At 41.4% G+C, this 21,678-nt stretch overlaps 1 protein-coding gene across 1 annotated transcript in view; it reads left to right on the top strand.

Moving 5' to 3' along the window:
* Positions 1–21,678, top strand: part of LOC310987945 (protection of telomeres protein 1-like) — a gene marked incomplete at both ends in the record, with an annotated part of 116,900 nt that overhangs the window by 55,682 nt on the left and 39,540 nt on the right. Inside the window, one exon of the mRNA XM_083974414.1 lies at positions 6,378–6,533. Coding sequence (XP_083830540.1) covers positions 6,378–6,533 — 156 coding nt within the window. The remainder of the gene's footprint in view (positions 1–6,377; positions 6,534–21,678) is intronic.

The following is a 21,678-nucleotide window of genomic DNA, read 5'->3' as shown; positions in this document are numbered from 1 at the left end:
ACCGAGGAGTTGAAAGCTCTGGGAAAAACTAAGTGAACTAATATTCAATCACGCAAATAATTAAGAATAAATGCACACTATTAAAGGGACAACGAGGATTTTTCTTCGTCGGCAGAACGAAAAATTCTGCGACAATAAAAAAGTCTCATATTAATGTGGATGAATCTCCGCTACCCACACATGTTAATGGGCCCATTTTCGATAAATATATCGTTTTGTCTCTATCGTTATTTTGTTATTATTAGTGGTGGAGGAAATGGTTTCGCGGACGCTGCCCGGCGATTCATGAGAATAACGCCGCCGAATCGCCGTATATGGTCGGAAATGCAATGGTATCTGATCGTCTTCGAACCTCTGACTTTAATTCTTGATGAATGAAAACATGAGTCTGTCTTGCGCCGGTCAAAGAATTTCACGGTGCGCGTGGAGGCTCATAAATGTAGTGTGAAAATGCTTCACTTCCAAAACTCCTCGTTGTCCCTTTAAGCATCTTAAATAATCAATTAGGTTGTGACTTAGAAGTTCTAAATGTTTCTTATCTTTGATCAAACATCTATGAACTCACTCACTGACCTTTAGCTCATTAGTTCAGTTTCAGTGCAGCATCAATGTTCGTCAAGTCAAAGTCAAAGTCAGCTTTATTGTCAATTCCACAATATGTACGGGACATAAGAGAATCGAAATTGTGTTTCTCTCAGACAGTAAACATTTAAAAAACAATAAAACAATCTGCAAATCTAAAATACCAATTTAGAATAAATATGAATTAAAAAAAAAATTAAGCTAAACTAGTAATAAAAAAATAAGTATTACTATTTTAATAGTAATATTGACAGATATTTACACCTACATCTTCGCCCCGAGGGGCCAGTGCTCGGTGCGATTGCCCCGTGGCCCTAATGACAACGTGTATGCTAACTGATTAGCATGCTAGCTCCAGTGATAGAAGTTGGTATATCCTCTCATTGTTTGAAGCTGTTGTTGAACTCTCACGTCTTATAAATTGGTTAAAAAAAAAAAAAACAGCTGTCAATGCTAACGCTAACGGTGGCTACCTGTGGCTACGTAGCGATAGCAGAAACTTCCATTAAAGCAACCAAAGATAAAATAACTTTCATTTTGTGTTGATTTTGGCGACCTCCTGTGGACAAAAGCGGTAGGTTTCTCTTTGTGGATCCTGTCCCCATAGCAGCCATAACGAAAACATAGCAATGTAAATTTGAGCTCGGTTTTTACTGGCTAGCATAGCAACAACTCAATGCTAATTTACAGTATAGCCTCAGTCAGGTGAGGCCGCCTCGTCCGGTCTGAGAGCCGTACATCGTTTCGACCGCTGCCTCCTGAAGGTAAAGAGTGACACTATTAAAAAATGGCCTCATTTACTGTTGTAGGTCAAGATCAAGACTTTTGCATATCCAGTTAAAAGTTCTTTGTAGTTGCTTTAAGTCCCTTTGGAAACAGGAAATTAACTCTGTAAGCCGACGGCCGCAGCCTGAATCACCGCCGTACATCATCTACATCCAGCTAATGTGACAGCGGTGAGTTATAATGAACTGTCACCGTGGAGATTAACATCGTCAGTGATAGTGATCTGAAACATAGACACACTGAGCCAGACTCCAGGGATCTTCGCCGGGGGCTGTTTACTGTCACATCACATCCATCAGCTCCGAGTGTTTCCTCCCTTTATTACCAACGCTCACCTGTTTGTGTGTTTCTTTCTTGCCGCGGATGTTAATGTGACTTGTTGTCGTCGTTGCGACGTCTACTTCCTCCTTTTAAGACACGACTCCAACCTGCTTTGAATCTGAAAGCTGAACAAGGCAGAGAGAAATTAAACTGAAATATTAATGTCATTAAACTGATAGATCGCTAACATCTGGAGAATATGATTTGTAGACCTGTGGGATCTTTGTAGTATCACCATGTTTCATCTGAACTAGTTTGTTGTGACACATTAAAGCTCCATACAGTATAAAGGTAGACGTTTGTGTTGCTCCTTCAAAATAAAGGTAGATGTTTGTGTTAAAGCGCCTTCAAAATAAAGGTAGATGTTTGTGTTAAAGCTCCATACAGTATAAAGGTAGATGTTTGTGTTAAAGCTCCATACAGTATAAAGGTAGATGTTTGTGTTAAAGCTCCATACAGTATAAAGGTAGATGTTTGTATTAAAGCTCCATACAGTATAAAGGTAGATGTTTGTATTAAAGCTCCATACAGTATAAAGGTAGATGTTTGTATTAAAGCTCCATACAGTATAAAGGTAGATGTTTGTGTTAAAGCTCCATACAGTATAAAGGTAGATGTCCATGTGTAGTGTGATTATAAAGCAGCTCTAGGTTCTATATTAATACTGTGAAAGTATCAAAGCCTCAGTCCACAGAGAAATGCACACAGCCTGTATTCAGAAACTGAGCCTTAAAACCAGCCGTCAGGACTTCCTGTCACTTTGTGATGTCACAACTAAGCCCCGCCCCCTCACCACCTGGACCCTCCATCCAACAACTTTACAGGATTTGGTTTCTCTGAGTGTTTTATTCTGAAATCGGCTCTATTTCTTATTGTATCACTTTAGAAAACAGTCAGCCAATCAGAAGAGAGGCTCAGAGCCTCCTCCTCTCTTCTGATTGGCTGACACCAACCTGTTGTTAGAGCTCCAGAGAGAAGCTGAGAGAGGAAATGAAATCTGCTCTTTTTAAAAAAGAAATTTGGATCACTTTAGAAAACGAGTCAGCCAATTAATATTAATTAACATGGCACCTTTTTGCACCTTAGCCATATTGTGATTTTTCGTAATATTTTGATATATCGTTTGGCCTTAAAAACTAACAGGCTATTTAGGTTTTTTTTTTTTTTTTTTTTCACTGCTGAGGAAACGCAGCTGTCCCGGTCTTCATCTGTCTCACGGTAAATCCACTTCACAGTCTGGTGGCCTCGGTGGGCGGAGGTTGTTCTCCTCCTCCTCCTCCTCTTAGTCCCGAGCTGTTTTACCTGCCACCTCGGGTTTTGCGAACAGAAAATGAGGCTGTAAGTGACGGCTGGTTTCCTGCCAGCGAGGCCGATAGAGGAGATAAATCTGAACAGGATTTGGCAGGAAGTGCTGGTCCGCTGCCAGTCTGCTCTCGCTGAGTTTGAAAAGCTGCACTGAGCTGTGACGGCTTCACAAACAACCACGAGACGAGGTTCAACTCACAACAAGAGTGCTGATGGTGGATGAAGAGTTGTTGTTTTTTTTACGGCTCCTTAACAACCTGCGATCATCAGTCTAGACTCAGCATAAATAAATCACACGCCTGTTCACACTGAAGCTCGGAGCTATGATTGATTGTGACGGCTTCAAGAAATAACAACCAACTTTATTGACAGTTAAGTGAAGTTGAAGTATTAAAACTCTCTGGTCCCAGCTCGTCCACACCGAGTATCTACAGCTTTTCATCGGATAAACTCAAAATGAAAATGAACGTCTTCGTCATTTCAAGACATTTAATTGTTTAGTTTAGTTTATTCAATCTTTTAATTGTTTACAGTTGAGCATCAGTCACAGTCAGTCAACCTTCCATAATACCATCATTCCTTCAACTAGGTCTTAAATAGATGGAAAAGGTGTAGGCTGAAGCTGTCTAGTTTATAAATGCCTACAGTACCCTTTAATTCAATATTCCATTAAATCCATTAGAGCTCTTCATGATTTCAGAGTCATAGAAAGAAACAAGTATCCAACAATTAACAAATGTAGCCAAAAAATACAATAAATAAATAATTTAACAGTATTACAGTTGCAATCAGAGTCATAGAAAGAAATAATTATCCAATAATTAACAAGTCAGCTTAGACTTTGAGAACTGATCGTAACTTTTCACTTTAGTGCAACAATTGATAGGATATATAATTGATCAAAAAAGAATTGGAACATTTATCATTAGTTGCAGCGCTTATGATGGTCTTTATTGTACTTTCAAGTTAAATGTTTTGCGTATTTTGTCGAGTATATTCATAGTATCTGTTAGGGATAGACCGATTATTGGCATGGCTGATGATATTGGCTGATATTCAGCATTTTATTCGATAATCGATATCAGCCATTTTTTTCACCAGTAACGATTAAAGCAGAAGTAAGCGATCCGCTGGTTTTGGCTAACTTCCTGTCAGCAGATGGAGTTAGCAGTCCCCGCCCTCGTCCCTACGTCACCACATTCAGGCGCATCCCTTGGCTGCACACACAGAGAGGACCGCCCCTTTATGCCGTTCTCTCTCCTCATTGGATAAAGGTTGTAGGATACAAGGAAAGTTTTCTCCTCGGCTCAGAGCAGAGCAGAGTGACCGACAGACCCGTGTTTCAGACCAAACACTCTATGTAAGTGATTGCTGTCGGAAGATAGAACTATTTAAGACTTATATTAACACAAACATTCCGCTTACTTCTGCTTTAAATTATTTTTTTGTAAATCGCGCTCCTTTGGCTCTAATGCAGCTGTGTCTCTGCCTGAAGTCACCACTCTTGGCGATGTTACGCTGTCCCACCCACTGAACCAAGAATTTTGTTGGAATTTGTGTTATTCTGTTAAGCTGTTTTTATCACAGATTTTTACAGTGTACAAAAAAGAAAACAAGCTCTTTACTGTATTCAGTCTCAGTCATTGGTTCTGTGAGGTTCAACTGCTGTGGCCCATCTTTAAAGCTCAACCCATTACATGGCCATTAACTGCAGGTCATCCAATCTCTTTCTCCCTGACTTTGCTGTAACCTGTGAAGCCATGTAGGGTTTTTGGAGGTGAGGTTCCTAAACATACTTCTACCCAAAATAAATCAAAGGATCGCTCCAAAATTATCAGGTCAATGTTGTGCATCATCTCGGTCACAATGGAGAGTCAAGACCTGAGAGAATAAAAGTCCAGTGTTGGTAACATTGTGACTGTTCTTATGCCTGAGCAGCAAAAATTACATTTCTATCCTCTGGTTTACACAGTGGAATAAACCCCATGATAGTAACTCAGACACTGAATGCATCCAGCAGCTCCTCGACTACAGCTGCACCAGAGTAGATGGGAATCTCACAGAGCATATGGATTTTATAAAGGTTTTAGTGAGGACAGCACCAGCGGGACTCGCTCTGCTTTTGGCCACTTGGAACAAACACTGTTTTGACAAAATGCACTTGAAGTGTTGAAGTGTTGCTTCAGCGGCGTTAGGGGCGTCTTATTTTAGAAACTGTAGACAGAAATTACCCACACAGAACTTTCTCATACAGCTATCTCCCATATTCTGTTTTAAGAATTAAGTAGAGAGGCAGGAAATACTGTAAAAAAAAAAAAAGAGAGAGAGATAGAGAAGTGTTATCACAATTTAATACAAATGTCTGGAAGGAACTAAATTAATGAAGTAATAACATATTTAGTTTTAAGCCATGTTTCCTACAACTTCACCAGTCGATGGAGGAAACGACAAACAGAAAAAAACTTTTGACTTCCTCCTCAATGTGTCTGTCCGGTCAGGAAGCTGCTGTTTGATTGCCCCCAAGTTTTAAAGGGATAGTTCAACATTTTGGCAAATTCACCCATTGCCATAATCCCTATAGTCATAGCAGTAGGTTCGTTACCTTTAATCGTCGGTGCAAGCTGTTTTTAGAACGGCGGAGCAGAGCCGTGAGCTGCTCAGAGCTACGCTACGGAGGCTCATTATGGGATTTCTTGGTTTCCCTCATCAAACTCATCAAATACACAATCCAACAACTCCACAACGCTCTGGTGGACAAGTTGTGACCTGCACATTCACCACGCTATGAGATAATAAAACAACGTTACCACACAGAGTTGTTTTAGAGGCAGATGCAGCCGGAACTACATTCCTGACACGGCTGCTGGGCGGAGGGATTTCAAAAGAGAAAGTAGTTCTGAGTATTTGCTTCATGTGTCGTAATGTTACATGATTATACATGATTATCTCATAGCGTGGTGAATGTTCAGGTCATGACTTGTCCACCAGAGCGTTGTGGAGTTGTTGGATTGTGTATTTGATGAGTTTGATGAGAGAAACCAAGAAATCCCATGAGCCTCCGTAGCTCTGAGCAGCTCACGGCTCTGCTCCGCTGTTCTAAAAATAGCTTGCACCGACAATTAAAGATAACGAACCTACTGCTATGACTATAGGGGTTATGGTGAGAGGAGGATCTGACTAAATGTTGAACTATCCCTTTAGGTCCTGAGTCATTCATATCTCATAGCTCGTGTGTTTTTAGATTCAAACGTTTACGGAGCACAAAGAAAAAGAGGTTGTTGGTTTGTTGACGCTCCAGTCTCCTATGTATTAATGGTACAGTGAACGCACCACAGCCTTTGAGACGTTTTCTTTGTCGTTGTCGTCGTTGTCTTGTCTGTCAGGTGTGGGACGGGACGTCGTGTCCTCGCACTCTGCTCAAAGTGATCGTGGAGCCGGGCGCCACGGAGGGGCCGGCCTCCTTCTCCCAGAGGAAGGAGCAGCTCGTCGCCAACGTGCTGGTCTACGACAACCACGTAGAGGTCGCCACGGAGCTGAAGGTCAGAGGTCACATCAGACGTCCCACACACACACCAAGTACTGAGACACACTCTGTTGCTGACTGACGATAAACATTCATTTGTTTTTTCTCATCACGACGTCTTTTTCTCTTTTATCTCCGAGTTGACACATTTTCTTTTCTTCTTTTATCTGGAAACAGAAACAACAACAACAGCTCAGTCAGTATAGAAGATTTAATTAAGTACAAACAACTTCCACACATATAAATAATCTTACTTTTTATTAACACCAAAAATAAAAGTGTACATCAGTGATCATCAACTGGCGGCCCGCGGGCCGAATCCGGCCCGCCGAACCTTCCAATCCGGCCCGCGACTGAGTTCTAATAGTTTAGTATTATATTTCTCGGTCTCTCGTTGTGTGCGCCTGTCAGTCAATGCGCTGGGACACGGAGACACGCAGACACGCTGACACGCTCAGTGTTTGTGTGTGCCTGTGAGCCCCTGCACTGGGATTAGCAAACGCCGCGGTACCCAAAGCACCATGCATGAAAGTTTAGGGAGCCGACTGGACTGCAGGGTTTTCCCTGCCTGTCTGCAGGCGAGCTGGGTGATTTTGGCCGCTGCCTTAGTTAAACTGGGTGTGCACGGGCGGGCCGTTCAGATGTAGCGTAGCGTCTTTTGCGCACTCAAACCCATTCAGTGTCATGCGCGCTCACAACCCAAAAACGATGCGGTAGCAGCGCGTGTTTGATGCCACTCGGTTGTTGTTTTTTGTGCACGTCCGTGGCACACAGCTGCACGGACCTGCTTCTCCCTCCGGTGTTCAATTCAATTCAATTCAAAAAACTTTATTTATCCCCGAGGGGCAATTGTCCTGGTTCCCCCTCGGCCTGTGTCTCTCCTACTGTTTCCCACTGAGCTCTGTCCATGTGTGGAAAAACGTCGCCTCCGAGATGTGGAATGTGTATTAGAGAAACACTACTGACTACTCAGGGCTACTGACTTGTATCATCAGAACCGATTGTCAGCCTCCTTTCATATTTAGGCTGAAAATCACAGGGCAAGTCAGCAGTGTAAATGTCCAGCCTTTGGGAGTATCTGAAAGTCCAGCTGTCAAGATTTTTCATTTTATATCATACCAAACACCAAAGATATGTATAAATGAAAATTATGAGCTTACAGGTAAAATAGAAATATATATTTGGCAAAAAGGTGAATTTAATTTCATCCCGGCCTATTTGAATGTCCGGCCCCCGAGGTGTCTGTTGAGAAAGATTCTGGCCCTTCAACAAATATAGTTGATGACCCCTGGTGTACATATTGTCTCTCTGTGTGCACCTCCACCAGAGTTTTGACGATTATTATAACTATATTGATTGTAATAAACTTAACTTGTGTAGATTTTTTTTGAAAAGAAGTGCATCACAGATTTGAAATAAAACAGTTTTACAATCATGATACAGATAAATAAAAACCTTCAGGTGATTAAAACAGAAGACAAACACAAACTCAGTTCAAACATGTGATTTTAAATACAGAGATAATAACCAACATTTGTACATAAATAAAACAAAAACATTATGATCCAACAAATGTATTTTAGGAAACGTGGTCGGTTTGTGTGAACTCAAAGGAGTCGTGTGACTTCACTTGACTCCACATAACACAAGCAACCAATTAACACAACCCAAACACACACACACACACACACACACACACACACACACACACACACACACACACACACACACACACACACACACACACACATACACACAAATATAATCTTTATACTGAAGTGTGTGGGCGACGTGTTCTGTAGGTCACACTGGACCAAAACGCTGTTAAAGAGTGAGTTTTAATTATTTATTCAGCCAAAGTGTGGAAACCTGCATCTAAAAACAAACCAGCTTTATTTAAATCTGTGTTAGGACACAATATCACTTCTCCACCCAGCTGCTTCCAGTGCTGGTTCAGAGACTTACTAACTAACTCCCTGCTGACCGGTTAACGCAGTGGTTCCCAACCTTTTTTGACTCGTGACTCGGCCGTCAGTCATGTGTCAAATCAGATATTTTTATACGCTGCATTTTATTTGAACTCGATTTATTGTCGAGAAAGTGAAAGTATAGAATACAGTTGTTTTAAGATAATGTGGTGTTTTTTTAATCATACATTTAAAAAGAATAATAATTAGTCAAAAGAATATTTTTATCAGTCATTTTTGTTGAAAAACACTGGGTTAACGTCTCACTTCAGCCATATCCCCCAATTTCCACTGACTCCGACATCCGAACGCTGAAGCAGTTTACTCCCGTTCAAGTCAATCAGAGTGCGGTATTTCCACCGTGTGCAATGCGGCGCATCTCCGCAAGGCATCACGTATCAGTCTACAGCGATTAGATCTCCCCACACAGGATGTCAAGCGCACAGAGCATCCGATATATTTCAAAATAAAACACAACGGACAGACTTCTGATCGAAAATCACCACTTTGTCAACATTAGTTTCACCCACTGGCACAGACAACAAGTCATGGATGAGTCAGAGGGACCTGAAGCTCACAGGACGTCATGGATTAAAACAATAATAATCATGGAGGTGGAAAACTGCAGTATTTTAGGATACAACACAAAATTCTACAAGAACACAAACAGAAAGTAAAAAAAAACACTGTTTCTTCGGAGTCCAGAGCAGAAACCTTCCTCTGCTCTGCAGCGTCTCCGTGTCGCTCTCCTTCCTCTCTGTGTTTGGGTTTAAACTTTCATTTCACTCCCTGTTCTGCTAAACAAACCGGTTTGTTCTCTCTGCTGCCCGGACGGCCTCGGGCTCACCTCGCATCACACTCCACAGTAATCGCTGTGAAGTTTTAAAAACCATCTCCCCCCCTCTTCCTCCTCCTCCTCCTCCTCCTCCTCCTCCTCCTCCTCCTCCTCCTCCTCCTCCTCCTCCTGGTTGTTGGGGAAGCCGCTGCTGCAGCTTTGATCCTCTCTGCTCCTCAGATGTTCTTATCAGCGCTGCAGACAGCGACTCATTAACATCCAGCTGTGGAGCTCTGACACTCATTAGACCTGGCGGTTTTTGTTTTTTGTATTTTTTTAACTTCTCTCTGCGCAACATAAAGGAGTTGTACAGTTTGAGGCTGTTGTCACTCAGCAGCAGCTGTGACCTGTCAGACGGAGCCCAGGTTTCCTCCTCACAGGTTCCCGTCGGTCTTAACGGGTCCTTTCAATCAACTCCAGTTAATCCGTCTTATTTATGAGTAGGGGTGGGACGATATGGGTAACTCACGATTCGATACTGTGGCGATATTTGGCCCACGATAATGATAATATCACGATACACGATATCTGCGATATTCGATATATTGCAAGAAATTTCATCAACGATATATCACGATATATGTGAATGAAAAAAAAAACATAAAAAGGAAAAAGTCTCATGCATTTATTCCAAAACTTTGTACAATGTACAAATGAATAAACACTGTACAGCTGGAGACATTAAAGTGCATGAACATTAATAACATGTCTTATGTAAACCAAGACAGTGCTTTATGATACTGAAAAGTCAGTAGCAACTTGTTTTATGTAATTTTCCATTCATGGTATTTAAAAATCATTTTCTGTAACATTATAAGACAGCGCCGCCCCCATTTTATACAAGTGCAAGTTACAACAACATATTTCAATTGGATTTAGGTCTGAAACATGATTTATTATTTGAAAAAAAAATTGAAAAAAAAAAAAAAAAATTGAATTTTTTTTTTTTTTTTGAAAAAAAAAAATCGATATTTAAATATTGAATATCGATATCGTATCGCGGTATAACGTATCGCGATATATTGCCATATCGATATTTTTGCCCACCCCTATTTATGAGTACGACCCGTCTCGGTGTCGGTGATGAGAAGAACCGATGTTCAGACTGTTTTAGTGTCTTCAGACTTTGCAGATGAACTCCAGACTGTCTGGTCCGTCCTGTCATTGGTTGATCCACCGGAGAAAGATACTGTTGTGTTGTGGTTCGATCTCATTTCTACAGGTTCATTTGTTGTATTAAAGGGACAACAAGGAGTTTCTATTTGGTTATAAAAAAGTCTCATATTAATGTGGATGAATCTACGTTACCACTTGTTAATGGGCCCATTTTCTATAAATCTATGGTTTTGTCTCTATTGTTATTTTGTTATTATTAGTGGTGGTGGAAATGCTGGTCGAGCCGACCAGCGTTTTTCACTTTCGGTTTCGTGGCGAGTCATGAGAATAACGCCGCCGAATCACCGTTTATGGTGGGAACTACGACGGTATGTGATCGTCTTCCAACCTCTGACTTTAATTCTTGATGAATGAAAACATGAATTGTTGAACCTCTGATACAGATTAGTCGAGTGCTAGAACCTTAGTTGATATTTGTAAATAATAATATTTAAAAAAGTTTTCATTTTAGCCACGACTCAGGACGTCACAGAAATTATGACCAAATTTCTTTTATATTTTTTTTCTATGATTCTGGATAAAGACGGTGAAACTGAAACTTTTTTTTTTTTTTTTAAACCTACAATCAAACACAATTGCCGCGTTCAGATTTGTCTGATTGAATTGTACCAACGAGGGGAAATGAACCAGAGTCCAATTAAATCAGAGCAAACAAAACACCTCAAGAATAAAACCTGACGGGTGAAGAAACAGAAGCAGCGAGATGATCAACGTTTATGTTGTTTAAACTGGTTTTGTGATGAGGCTTTTAAAACGTACATGTTGAATAAACACCAGCTGCGGGTCATTGTTCACATCCACTTCTACACACAGCTTCCTGTGAACGGTGTCTGTTAGAGAGGGAACATCCATCTTTATTCAGCTCTGAGACAGAGTTTACACTGGGTCGCACACAAAGTCACATTGAATTACACGACTAATCACACAGACACACACACACCTCCCTGTCCACATTCAACTGGTTTATTTAAAGCTGAACTCTCCAGGTCTGGTCTCTCCTCCTCTGTGTCTCTAACCCTCCTCTCCTCCATGTGCGTTTGTTTCCAACGAAGCCGGTGAGAAATCAATCCATGGAGCGGTGGATAACGTTATTTATCATCTACCATAGGGGTGGGAGAAAAAATCGATTCACATAAATATCGCGATATCTTTTTTGAGATTTTTAAATCGATTTTCTTTTTCAAAAATCTTTTTTTTTTTTTTATGTTTTTTAAAATATTGTGCAATGTGCATTTGTTAGCCTTTTTTACATACAGAGAGTACAGGTTTTGAAAAGTGTTTAAGTTCACTTTATAATGCAGTATGTTAATTTATAGGCGCCTACAGTATTTGTGTGCAGATAAATGTTAAAAATGCAGACAAAAAATCGAGAGAATCGGCAATATCTTAGAATCGTAATTTAAATCGAATCGCCATCCAAAAAATTGTAGAAAAAACGAATCGGGAGAAAAACATATCGTCCCAGCCCTAATCTACCATGTTACCATGTGTATATCTGTGTAGTCTTACCTGTCATCAACAAGAGATTACGGGTTACGGGTTAGCGCGTTACGTTTGTGTGGCGGTGTCGCCATGGAGACGAGAGCTGGGACACCGAGTCGGAGGCTCTGATCTTACAAGGTTGGTTTTCAGCCAAGAGACGCTATAGGTGGAAGGCAGAGAGCCTCCATTCTCCCTGGAACTAGTTACAAGTCACTGATTTAACCAGAACTAGGACTCTGGAGCTGGTTAAATAAGGTGAAAATGTAGCAGAGTTAAGGTGGAAATCCTGTATGCTCTTTAACTCCACTCAGGCTCAGAAAGATGGATGTCAAACTTCATCACATCAACAAACCTTTTTGTCCTTCTTTTTTCCAAAGCTACAACTCTGTTTTTCCTCCTTTCCACCAACTAAACTGTACAAGTCAAACTGTGTTTATATATTTGAGGCCATTTTCTGCAACTTAGACATCATGCTCCTGTCGTCCCATCAGTATGTAGATTGATTTCCTTCCCTCCAGGAGATCATTGGTTTCACTTCATTTCTGTTCAGAATCAGCTTGTAGAAACGGCAGAGAGGCAGAGAGGGAGAGTTCACCCCAGTCAGTGTTTAGTCAGCTTTCTTCTCATCAGTTTGGTTTTACTGCACTGCTCCACACTTCTTTATTACAGTTTGATGCTTGAACAAGTTGTTTCATAGCGGCCTTCATGTCTAGATGCAGTCAGTGACATCTGACATCTGCTTCTATGCGGACGACCCCCAACTGTACCTGACGTTTCCCAGAAGACGACCCCACGACCTCTGCTGAGACTTCATCCATTTCTACATGAATGAAACAAAGCCACCTTCAGCTGAACCTCTCCATCCCAACATCAGTATCCAGTTTTCATCTTCATCTCTTCTCTCTTGTGTGTTGTTCCCGGTTTGTGTTGCTTTGCACAACACAACACAACACAAGAGGAATCAGGCCTTACCCATCAGCCCTTGCTCCAGCCCCGTGGGTTTCTCTCACCTTGTCAGCTGTGGTGCTCTTCTGGTCGGCCTCCTTTCATGAAGAGTGAACCTCAAACCTAAAAGGTCACATGTCACTCTGCTACTCGTCGAACTCCGCTTGCTCCCCGTCGCCGCCCCCAATCAAATCCAGGTCACTGATGCTGCCTTTAAAGACACTCCTGTGTCTGCACCATCCACTTGAACTCTGCCATTCAGTCTTCTGCTCCTTCTCAGTCACCATATTTGTACAGGGAATCTTTCCTGGGATTGCCAGCCTTGAATAAACGAGCTAACGGTGCTACCAGAGGTAAGACATCCCTGTAGATCCCAGGGAACCTCTTGAAGACTTGTCTCTACAAAGAGTAAATCCTGTTCATCCGATCCCCTGGCACCAGCTTTGGATAAAAGCTCCTGACAAATGAGTGAACGTTAATGTAGCATATTTTCCTAAGTCGTGGATAGCAACAGGAAGTAGGTACAAATCACTACTAAACGGTATATATGCACAGTATCACATTATAATCCTGTGTATTGATAAATCACAGTTTGGAGGCTTCATTCTTGGATGAATAGGTCGGTAAGGAGAACTTCAGTGTGTTCTGGTTCCAGCTTCTCCAGTTTGAGGATCTTATTGATCGCTAAAGACCAAAATAATCATGAACTCGACATATGTGGTCCCTCATTAGTCCATTTAGAGAAGTTCTGTATCGAGAAAGAAACTTTTTCCACAGGCGCCTGTTATTACCTGAATAGACCAACATCCTCTCCAGCTGCTTCCATTCAAACCCGCAGTACTAATCTCATTAGGAAGTGCTTTTTTTTTAAGTGATTTTCAAATGCTGAACTTCTGAATTTCCTTTGTATGAAATTATCTTCCAATCCAAACTCCTTCTCTCAGAGTTGCTCCATGAAAAAAAGAGCTGCGGCGCTCAACGGGTCTCCTACATGCAGCAATTTGTCAAATAAACGTCTTTATAAATGCTCCCTCCACTCTTTTCCTTCAAATGAAATGCAATCATTTCTACACTCCTCAAAGCCACAAATACGTTTTCCTTTTCTTTCCTATTTGTGTGTCACCATTGGTGTGTGATTGGCCCGTGGTCTTTGTGCGAGCGGCCTGTGAAGGTCTAAAGAGTTCCAGCCACAGAAAGCACATTTCCTGACCTCCTGCTGCAGAGCTGCTCCCACACAGGGCCGAACATGTTTGAAGATAAATGAGTTTGCATCGACTTCTGAGTAGTTCCACAGCCTTTTCAGTTGTTTCTCCACTTTGCTCCGATACAACTGTTAAAAGTTGTATTGACTGAAGGGGGCCGCTGCACTCCCTGCCAGAACTTTTACTGAGATATTATTAGTTCCTCTGTTGTAGAGGAACTTTTGTTGTGACCTTGATTCCAACATCACTGGATGTTTAAAACGCCCTCAGACGTTTAAAGTCTCGGGGCCTCAGATGTTTTGAGAGCCTGAGGTTTGGTGTTTTTGGCTTCGGCTCAGCCCTGCACACAAGCTCTCAGCTGGATTTTTCACATCGTTCTGTTTGTACTTGTCAGTGCAGAGGTGTACCAGGTACCAGGTGTACTCTCTGCTGCATGACTTCACTCACAGTCTGTGGGTATCCAACTTTAATAGTTCTGTAAACCCATTGGGTTGTTTCGACCAAAACGTTGATGCCTGAGGAGTTAATGAGTAAATCTCACCAAGGTCACTGAGCTAATGAGCAGATTTGGACCAAGATCTAATAATGTTTGTGATTAGCTGGTTAATTACATGAACACATCTGTGTTTATTGAACTCAACTAAAGCAAAACTACAATGTGTGCAGTAAATTGATTTGGTCAATCCAAAGTTGTCAATCTATTGATATGTTTTCAACAATTTGTGAAATAATTGATTGCAATGTTGGTCTCTAAACTGTCAGAAAACAAACATCAGTTCAAAGCCCAAAGGTTTTCAGTTGATCCTGATTCAAAAGGGAAAACAGCAGCAAATCCTCACATTAGAGAAACTGGAAGCAGACGAACTAAATGAGAATGAGTTGTGTTCAACCTGCTGCTTCTTTTAATCAGTTACTGAATCAGTGAGTTTATGAAGGTCCTGTGAGACTGTTCAGTCAACTAGCCCCAGAAATCCACAGCACAGTTCTTTAACTTCTCTGAATTTGAGGTCACTCCAAAAAATAAAGAATAAAAACAGTCACGACCTTAAATGTAAAGCACCGACGTGGGTGGTGTGTGTTCCTGTGTATTCAGTCCTATAAATAGCCAAACCAAAGAGCCAGAGAGATAAATGCTGGAGAGATGTACATTTTTCTCTTGTATAGTAGTAATAATAATAATAATAATAATAATAATAATAACTAAGTTCAGTGTGTTGAAGTTGCTGCTGTTCTGTGCTGTGGATAATTCATCACTTTATAACAGTGACAGAAAATGACTGTTTAGTATTTGCTTCATTTACCAATCATTTACCGAAGTGAGTGAAGTTAATTTCTTCTCATTAATTGTCTTAATTATAACGGTATGAAGTGATCGTCTGTCAGCCGTCGTTACGGCGTCGGTTAAACGTGGAGCTGTGAAGCCGAGCGGTCGCTCTGTCGTAGTGGGTTTTTTTTACGGCGTGAACGGATCTTCTTCACTCCGTCCTCGTGACGCACGTCTGCACTCGACCCCGGAGGCGGTGAAGAGCTCTTCACAATCAGACGGCGGCGGTTCATTACACTCCCCGGCACCTTTAACCACGTCTAAACGCTGTAAATACTCTTCATCAACGCGTTGTTTAACTCCAAACAACAGTCAAGGTAATGAGTCTGAAGTGTTGGATGAGATCATCCGGAGGTCACTGCTCTTAATGCAGCTCAGTGAGATGTTAAAATATGAGTTTTCTTTAATGACTGTGGGTCACATTCAAGGAAGTCTTTAGAAATACAGGATGAAACTGGAAATTGCATTAAAGGTCAAAAGTCTTTCAATTTCTATTCAAGATATTCACATTATTTCACCCACCTTGTGTATATATATATTTATATAGTATATGAGGCTACACAACAATGATATGTTTTTATCTTTATATCAATACATCCTTTTAGCTCCATAGTGTAGTGTTCAAGTAGCTCAGAATAAATACATATTAGAAACAAATGTTTGTTTTGCACCTAAGAATAAGCTCGACAAGCTTTGTTGAATCTTGTTAACAATGGCAATAAAGTTATTTTATTCGATTCTAAACCATGAACAGATGATGTTAACATGCAGAGTTTAACACAACAGCAGAGCTCCAGTGCAGAGGTCGCGTCCCTCACAGGACAGGCAACAGACGGACTGACCAACAGGGTTATTAATAGAAGGCTACTCTACGTCCGTGAAGCTTCTCAGTCCTCCAGGTCTTTGTAGTCATTAAGTACTGAGGTTGGACTTCTTTTGATTCTTGAAGAAATTTTGCCTCTAATCCAAGAGGCTTCTTCATTTCTAAAGAGTGTGGGAAACCCAGGTACAGTATTTAACCCTTGGTCTGGACAAACACCTTGGAGGTGTCCCTGTCTAGGGTTAGGGTTAGATGGGAGGCGAAACGTATTCTGGAATCAGAAGAAGTCCAGTTGCCTTCAACTTCAGCACTTAACGACAAAGTACTCTTGTATTCTGGTGCCACAACTTTGTATTTGCAGTTGAAAATGAAAGAGTGATACTTGGCATTGGTGAATAGATGTGACCCGTTCTATCAAAATGAGTCGGATGTCTCAACGTTCTATTTTTAGATAATCAGCTGATAATGTGGAAAAAAATGTTTTACCCTAATTTCAAAGCAATGACATTCAAAAACAATCTCCCAAAGTTTCATAGTCCAGATAATTGAGAAAAGGTACATAAATGATGATTAAAGTTGACTGCAACTTTAACCCTCTGAAGATGAGCGTTGCATCGGTGGAAAACATGAAATATCTTCCGTGAATGATAGAGACGAGCTGTAAACTGTAACTGAATTGCGGGATTCTCCGCTTTCCGACGGTCATTGAATGGTGCCTCTATGACAAAAAGGGACGGGTACAGAAACAGATGCTAAACCGAGTAGCATCGACGCTAACAGAGCGTAGCATTGATGCTAAACCGAACGTAGCAACGATGCTAAACCGAACGTAGCATCGACACAACGCTTGAACATGTTTTACAAAACATCACAACTTCTGAACCATTTATGACAGAGAGGAGCTGTAAACAGCATCTGAATAAAGTCTTCTGTGTTATGTTTTTTAGAAACCTGCCTTGGGACTGCGGCTGAAATTTAGCAGTTGTGCTAAGTCCGGCACATTTACACTGATACTTAATGTGTCAGTGTTGATGAATGTGCACTGTCCCAATTCAATAAATAAAGAAATGAAATGAAATGAAATGAATTGTGAGATTCCCTGCTTTCCTAGGGTCATTGAATGGTGCCCCTATGACAACAAGGGGCCGTATAGGGTGCGTGTAATCACGTGGTACAGATGCCAGAGTCACTGGCAAAAACTTAAAATGCAATTTTCTCAGGTTTTAGAACGGAATAAGAGAGTGAAAGAGCCTAATTGAAAACCATCTGACTTTGACTATAGAGTATCATTTTAAAGCTTATTTTCTAATCTTTCCATTGATACCAAAATCTCACCTTTGAAATTTGGGTCACTGTAACTCATTTTGATGGATCAGGTCACAGATATAATATGGCCAAACCAAATATTATGGCACTATGCAGTGCCCCTACTAATGGTACAACTGGTACAAAAGAGTTGTAGTGGTTGCTAGCTGATAGGTGCTGAGCTTTGTGACACAACAGTGATGGTGGACGCGGCTGATTCTGCAGCAGAAATCCTCTGTTGACCAGACCAATGAGGTCAGTTATTCAAGTTGCTTCCACCACTGATGGTCGAGGTCTAGACAACAAAAATGAAAGGTTTCCAGAAATCCTAATTTTAGATGCTATAAACCCCCGGAGAGGTGTGGATGGGAGCAAACGTAGCAAAGCTGTGTTTTAAAGCTAAAATGTAGTGGTGAAGACACAGGGGAATGACCAGAACATGAAACAGTCTTTTTCTGAGACATGGCTGTAGTTAAGTGCTGGTGTCACCCTGGTTGACCTGCTGCAGCCATCAGGATGGTTGTTACCACCGTTCAGCCCAGAGTCTCTGGTAACGTGAAGACGACACAGATCATCATCCACCTCAATACTATCACACATACCCTTATTTTGATATTGAGTGATGATGATGATGATGATAACGCTTATCAGTACTGTCAGGGCAGACGGTGTTGCCAAGCAACGGTAAACATTCTAGCCCTTGAGGCTAACCCTCGCTAGCATTCAACCGTTAACACACATTGGGGCTGACAGTTAAAATCTCACCTTCTTCTTGCTGAAGAACAGACGACCTGTGTGGACCACACGACCCCAACATCTCCTCATCCAGACTAGTTTGGTCTCCTTTTTTTGTTTTTCTCTCCGCCTCTAAAGCTCCATCCCAGCCTGTGGGAAACACTTTTGTCTTCACGCCTCATAATCTGGTCTCATTGGACTGATCACACCTCTGTGTTTACAGTCTGTTATCAGGCGTCTTGATAAGCCTGGTGTGAACTGAGACATTGATAACAATAGAAAGACACAATCTGGAACAAAAAGAGAAGCAAACAGCCTGTGACTGAGGTGTTAGTTTAGTGAAAGAGAGTTTTTTTTTCCTCTATGAAGAGACTCAGATGTGCGAACTCACAGCTGGGGTGTAAAAATTAAATTAAGATCAGGTTAAATTTAGATTCTGTTGCTTCTCCTTCGTACTGAACACTTTGCCAAAGAAATGTCTTTCCTCATGCAGTGGAAACTGATAAATGTGGAGGAGTGAGTTTGGGTTTTAATCCCTGCAGAGTCACAATTAACAGTTTACCTTGTTTCCACTACATGTGATAAATATAGACATACATACAAGGTTGTGTCACCTTAGCTTCACTCTGAAACATGCCGTTTAGTTGCATATTCTACAAAGACTAGAGATTTTCCAGAAATCGTAAAACACACTGATTTTATATTTGGGTTTTACATGCTACTGTGTGAGTACCACTAGCTAACATGATAAATGCTATGTCAATTTAGTATTTGTATGCAAACATATTAAATGTTACACTCCAGACTTAAGCATGCAAACATTTCATAATGGTCACTATAGGTATAATAACATACTAGTGTTAGCTTCTATGCTAATATCAGCATTCAGGGGCTTGTTGACTGCCAGTCCTGGCGGCTGGTTTTAAGGCTCAGTTTCTGAATACAGGCTGTGTGCATTTCTCTGTGGACTGAGGCTTTGATACTTTCACAGTATTAAAGGGATACGCCAACATTTTTTTTTCACGTACGTCTTGCCTCACTCCCAAGTCCATGACCAGCAGATAGACACCATCCTTTCGACTGTAACGAGGGAGAGCCTGTATCGCCCGTAATTAGCTTAGCTCAAACGCTGGAAGTGTATAGGTAGTGTTAGCCTGCCTCCACCTAAAGTCATCAGAGAAACTCTTCAGCAACTCTAAACGGACCGATCTTCGTCTCAGAGCTGACAAAACTCTCCGGTAAGGCATCTTGAGCGGTCAAATGCCGGTAACGGGGCGAGATCGGTCAAAACGGAGGGTTCAAGCAAAGACGGTTTATTTTGGTTCAAGATAGCTACATTGAGGCTAGGTTAGCTTCCTATTTCAAAGTAAAAGCACAAATTATATCGTCATGGTTTTCTGTATGTAAAGGGCAACGGGTGTTTTTATTTTGTGAAAGTAACCGGAAGTGCGTTGGTCACAACGGCTAGCTTGAGTAGCGCCGAATTCATCCAAACAAAATTGTAAACAGATGGTATTTAGACAAATTAACGACACACTGCTGATCTAAACGGCTACTTTTTTGCCTAGAAATGTTTGAAATGTTGATAAAGTGATATATTTACAGAGTTTAGAGCTAAAATGAAATCAGCTTCTGACTGCTGATTTCGGCTCGGGTAGGAGGCAGGCTAACACTACCCATACACTTCCAGTGTTTGAGCTAAGCTAATTACGGGCGATACGGCTCTATCTCCCTTGTTACTGCACGCACAGTTGAAAGGATGGTGTCTATCTGCTGGTCATGGACTCGGGAGTGAGGCAAGACACGAAAAAAAATGTTGGCGTATCCCTTTAATATAGAACCTAGAGCTACCTACCTTTATACTGTATGGAGCTTTAATACAAAGGTCTACCTTTATACTGTATGGAGCTTTAATACAAAGGTCTACCTTTATACTGTCAGCCATCTACTGTGAGACAGGAAGTAGGTGAAAGGTATTATTCACCTAATACTTGTCTCCCAGTAGGTGGCTGATTTGTAGTCAGTATGTGGTCATATTTGTCCGACTCTTTCACACGAGCACTAATCTGAACTCTTTGCATGGAAAATAGATTTTTTCATAAAACACTTAGCTAAAGTGAAGCCCAGTACATTGCACTGGGGATAAAGAGTCGATGTGATTGGCATTATTCTTGACAACCGTCAGTCAATTCACCTCAAACACACTCGAACGGTGCGACACACTGAGAAGCCTTTCCACTAAAGTAGTGTTTGAATAGGAATACTTCCCCCAATTACCAAGCTCCTCTGGTGAATCATCGGTGATATTGTGTGAAATCAACTGAGGCGTTTCTGTGAGAAGAAGGCCATGCCATTAGGAGAGAAAGGAGCCCATTATGATGAAAGGAGAAGCTGAGAACAAGGACGATGTGGAGGAAGAGCAAGAGGAGGAGGAGTGGTGGTAGCTGGGATGTGTGTGTGTCTGTGTTTCCTCCTCTATCACTGATTCCCTCAGTCAGTGAAAACACACACAGATGATAAAACATGTATTTGAATGCTACTTGTGTAAGAAAGGCAGAAACCTTCTGCCGACTTAATCAAAGCGACAAAATGTGACATTGAGCTGTCAGTCTGTCATTGCTCAGCCTCCTTCATCTGCACACACTCACACATCCGTCTGCAGTGGGAGATGAAGAGCATGTAGATTACGCCACTCTACGCTCTGAATACGCTCAACACACTCTGTGCATGTCATTGTTTTTACATGACACCTTCATGTTGACGCTCTCATTTCAAGCCGCTCGGTCTCCTACAGTAATTAATCCAAATGAAGCAGCTTTAACGAGTGCAACACTTGTACTTCGAGGGTCGAAATGACAAACATGTCTTCATTTCCTCATGTAGACTGTATAAACAGCCCAGTCTTACGCCTAAAATACACTGGATGCGGAACGACTCCGAAACGGCTCCGCTACGGAACGGCTGCGTACTCCGACTCCGTCAACTCACACCGGTTCCGTCCGTGATGTTGATTGTTGCGGCTCCGCCGCACAGAGGGAACACGTGATCTCGCGATAAAGCGGGTTGTAGTTTCCATAAAGTGAACCATAAAATCAAAAACAATTAATTTAATCCAGAGGAGTAGTAGAGAAACAACTTGGTGCTGACCTGACTTGATTTTACAATCACTATCTCCTTGTCCATGGTGTAAACTGGGTGAAATTATGTCTGAAAACCTCCGAGCTGCTGACTTCAGGCCGGTCACTGCCCATTACAACGTTTTCAAGGTGTAAAGCAGGAAATATGCTCCACTGTAAACATGGTGTATTTTATTTTGAAAATTAACCGGGTGTTTTATTTTGTAATTTGCCCACGATTTCCTGTCATACAC

The sequence above is a fragment of the Trachurus trachurus genome (genome assembly GCF_905171665.1).
Source record: "Trachurus trachurus genome assembly, chromosome: 6".
NCBI lineage: Eukaryota > Metazoa > Chordata > Actinopteri > Carangiformes > Carangidae > Trachurus > Trachurus trachurus.
The sequence above is the reverse complement of the archived record's forward strand: the minus strand, read 5'-3'. Positions and strand labels throughout refer to the sequence as shown.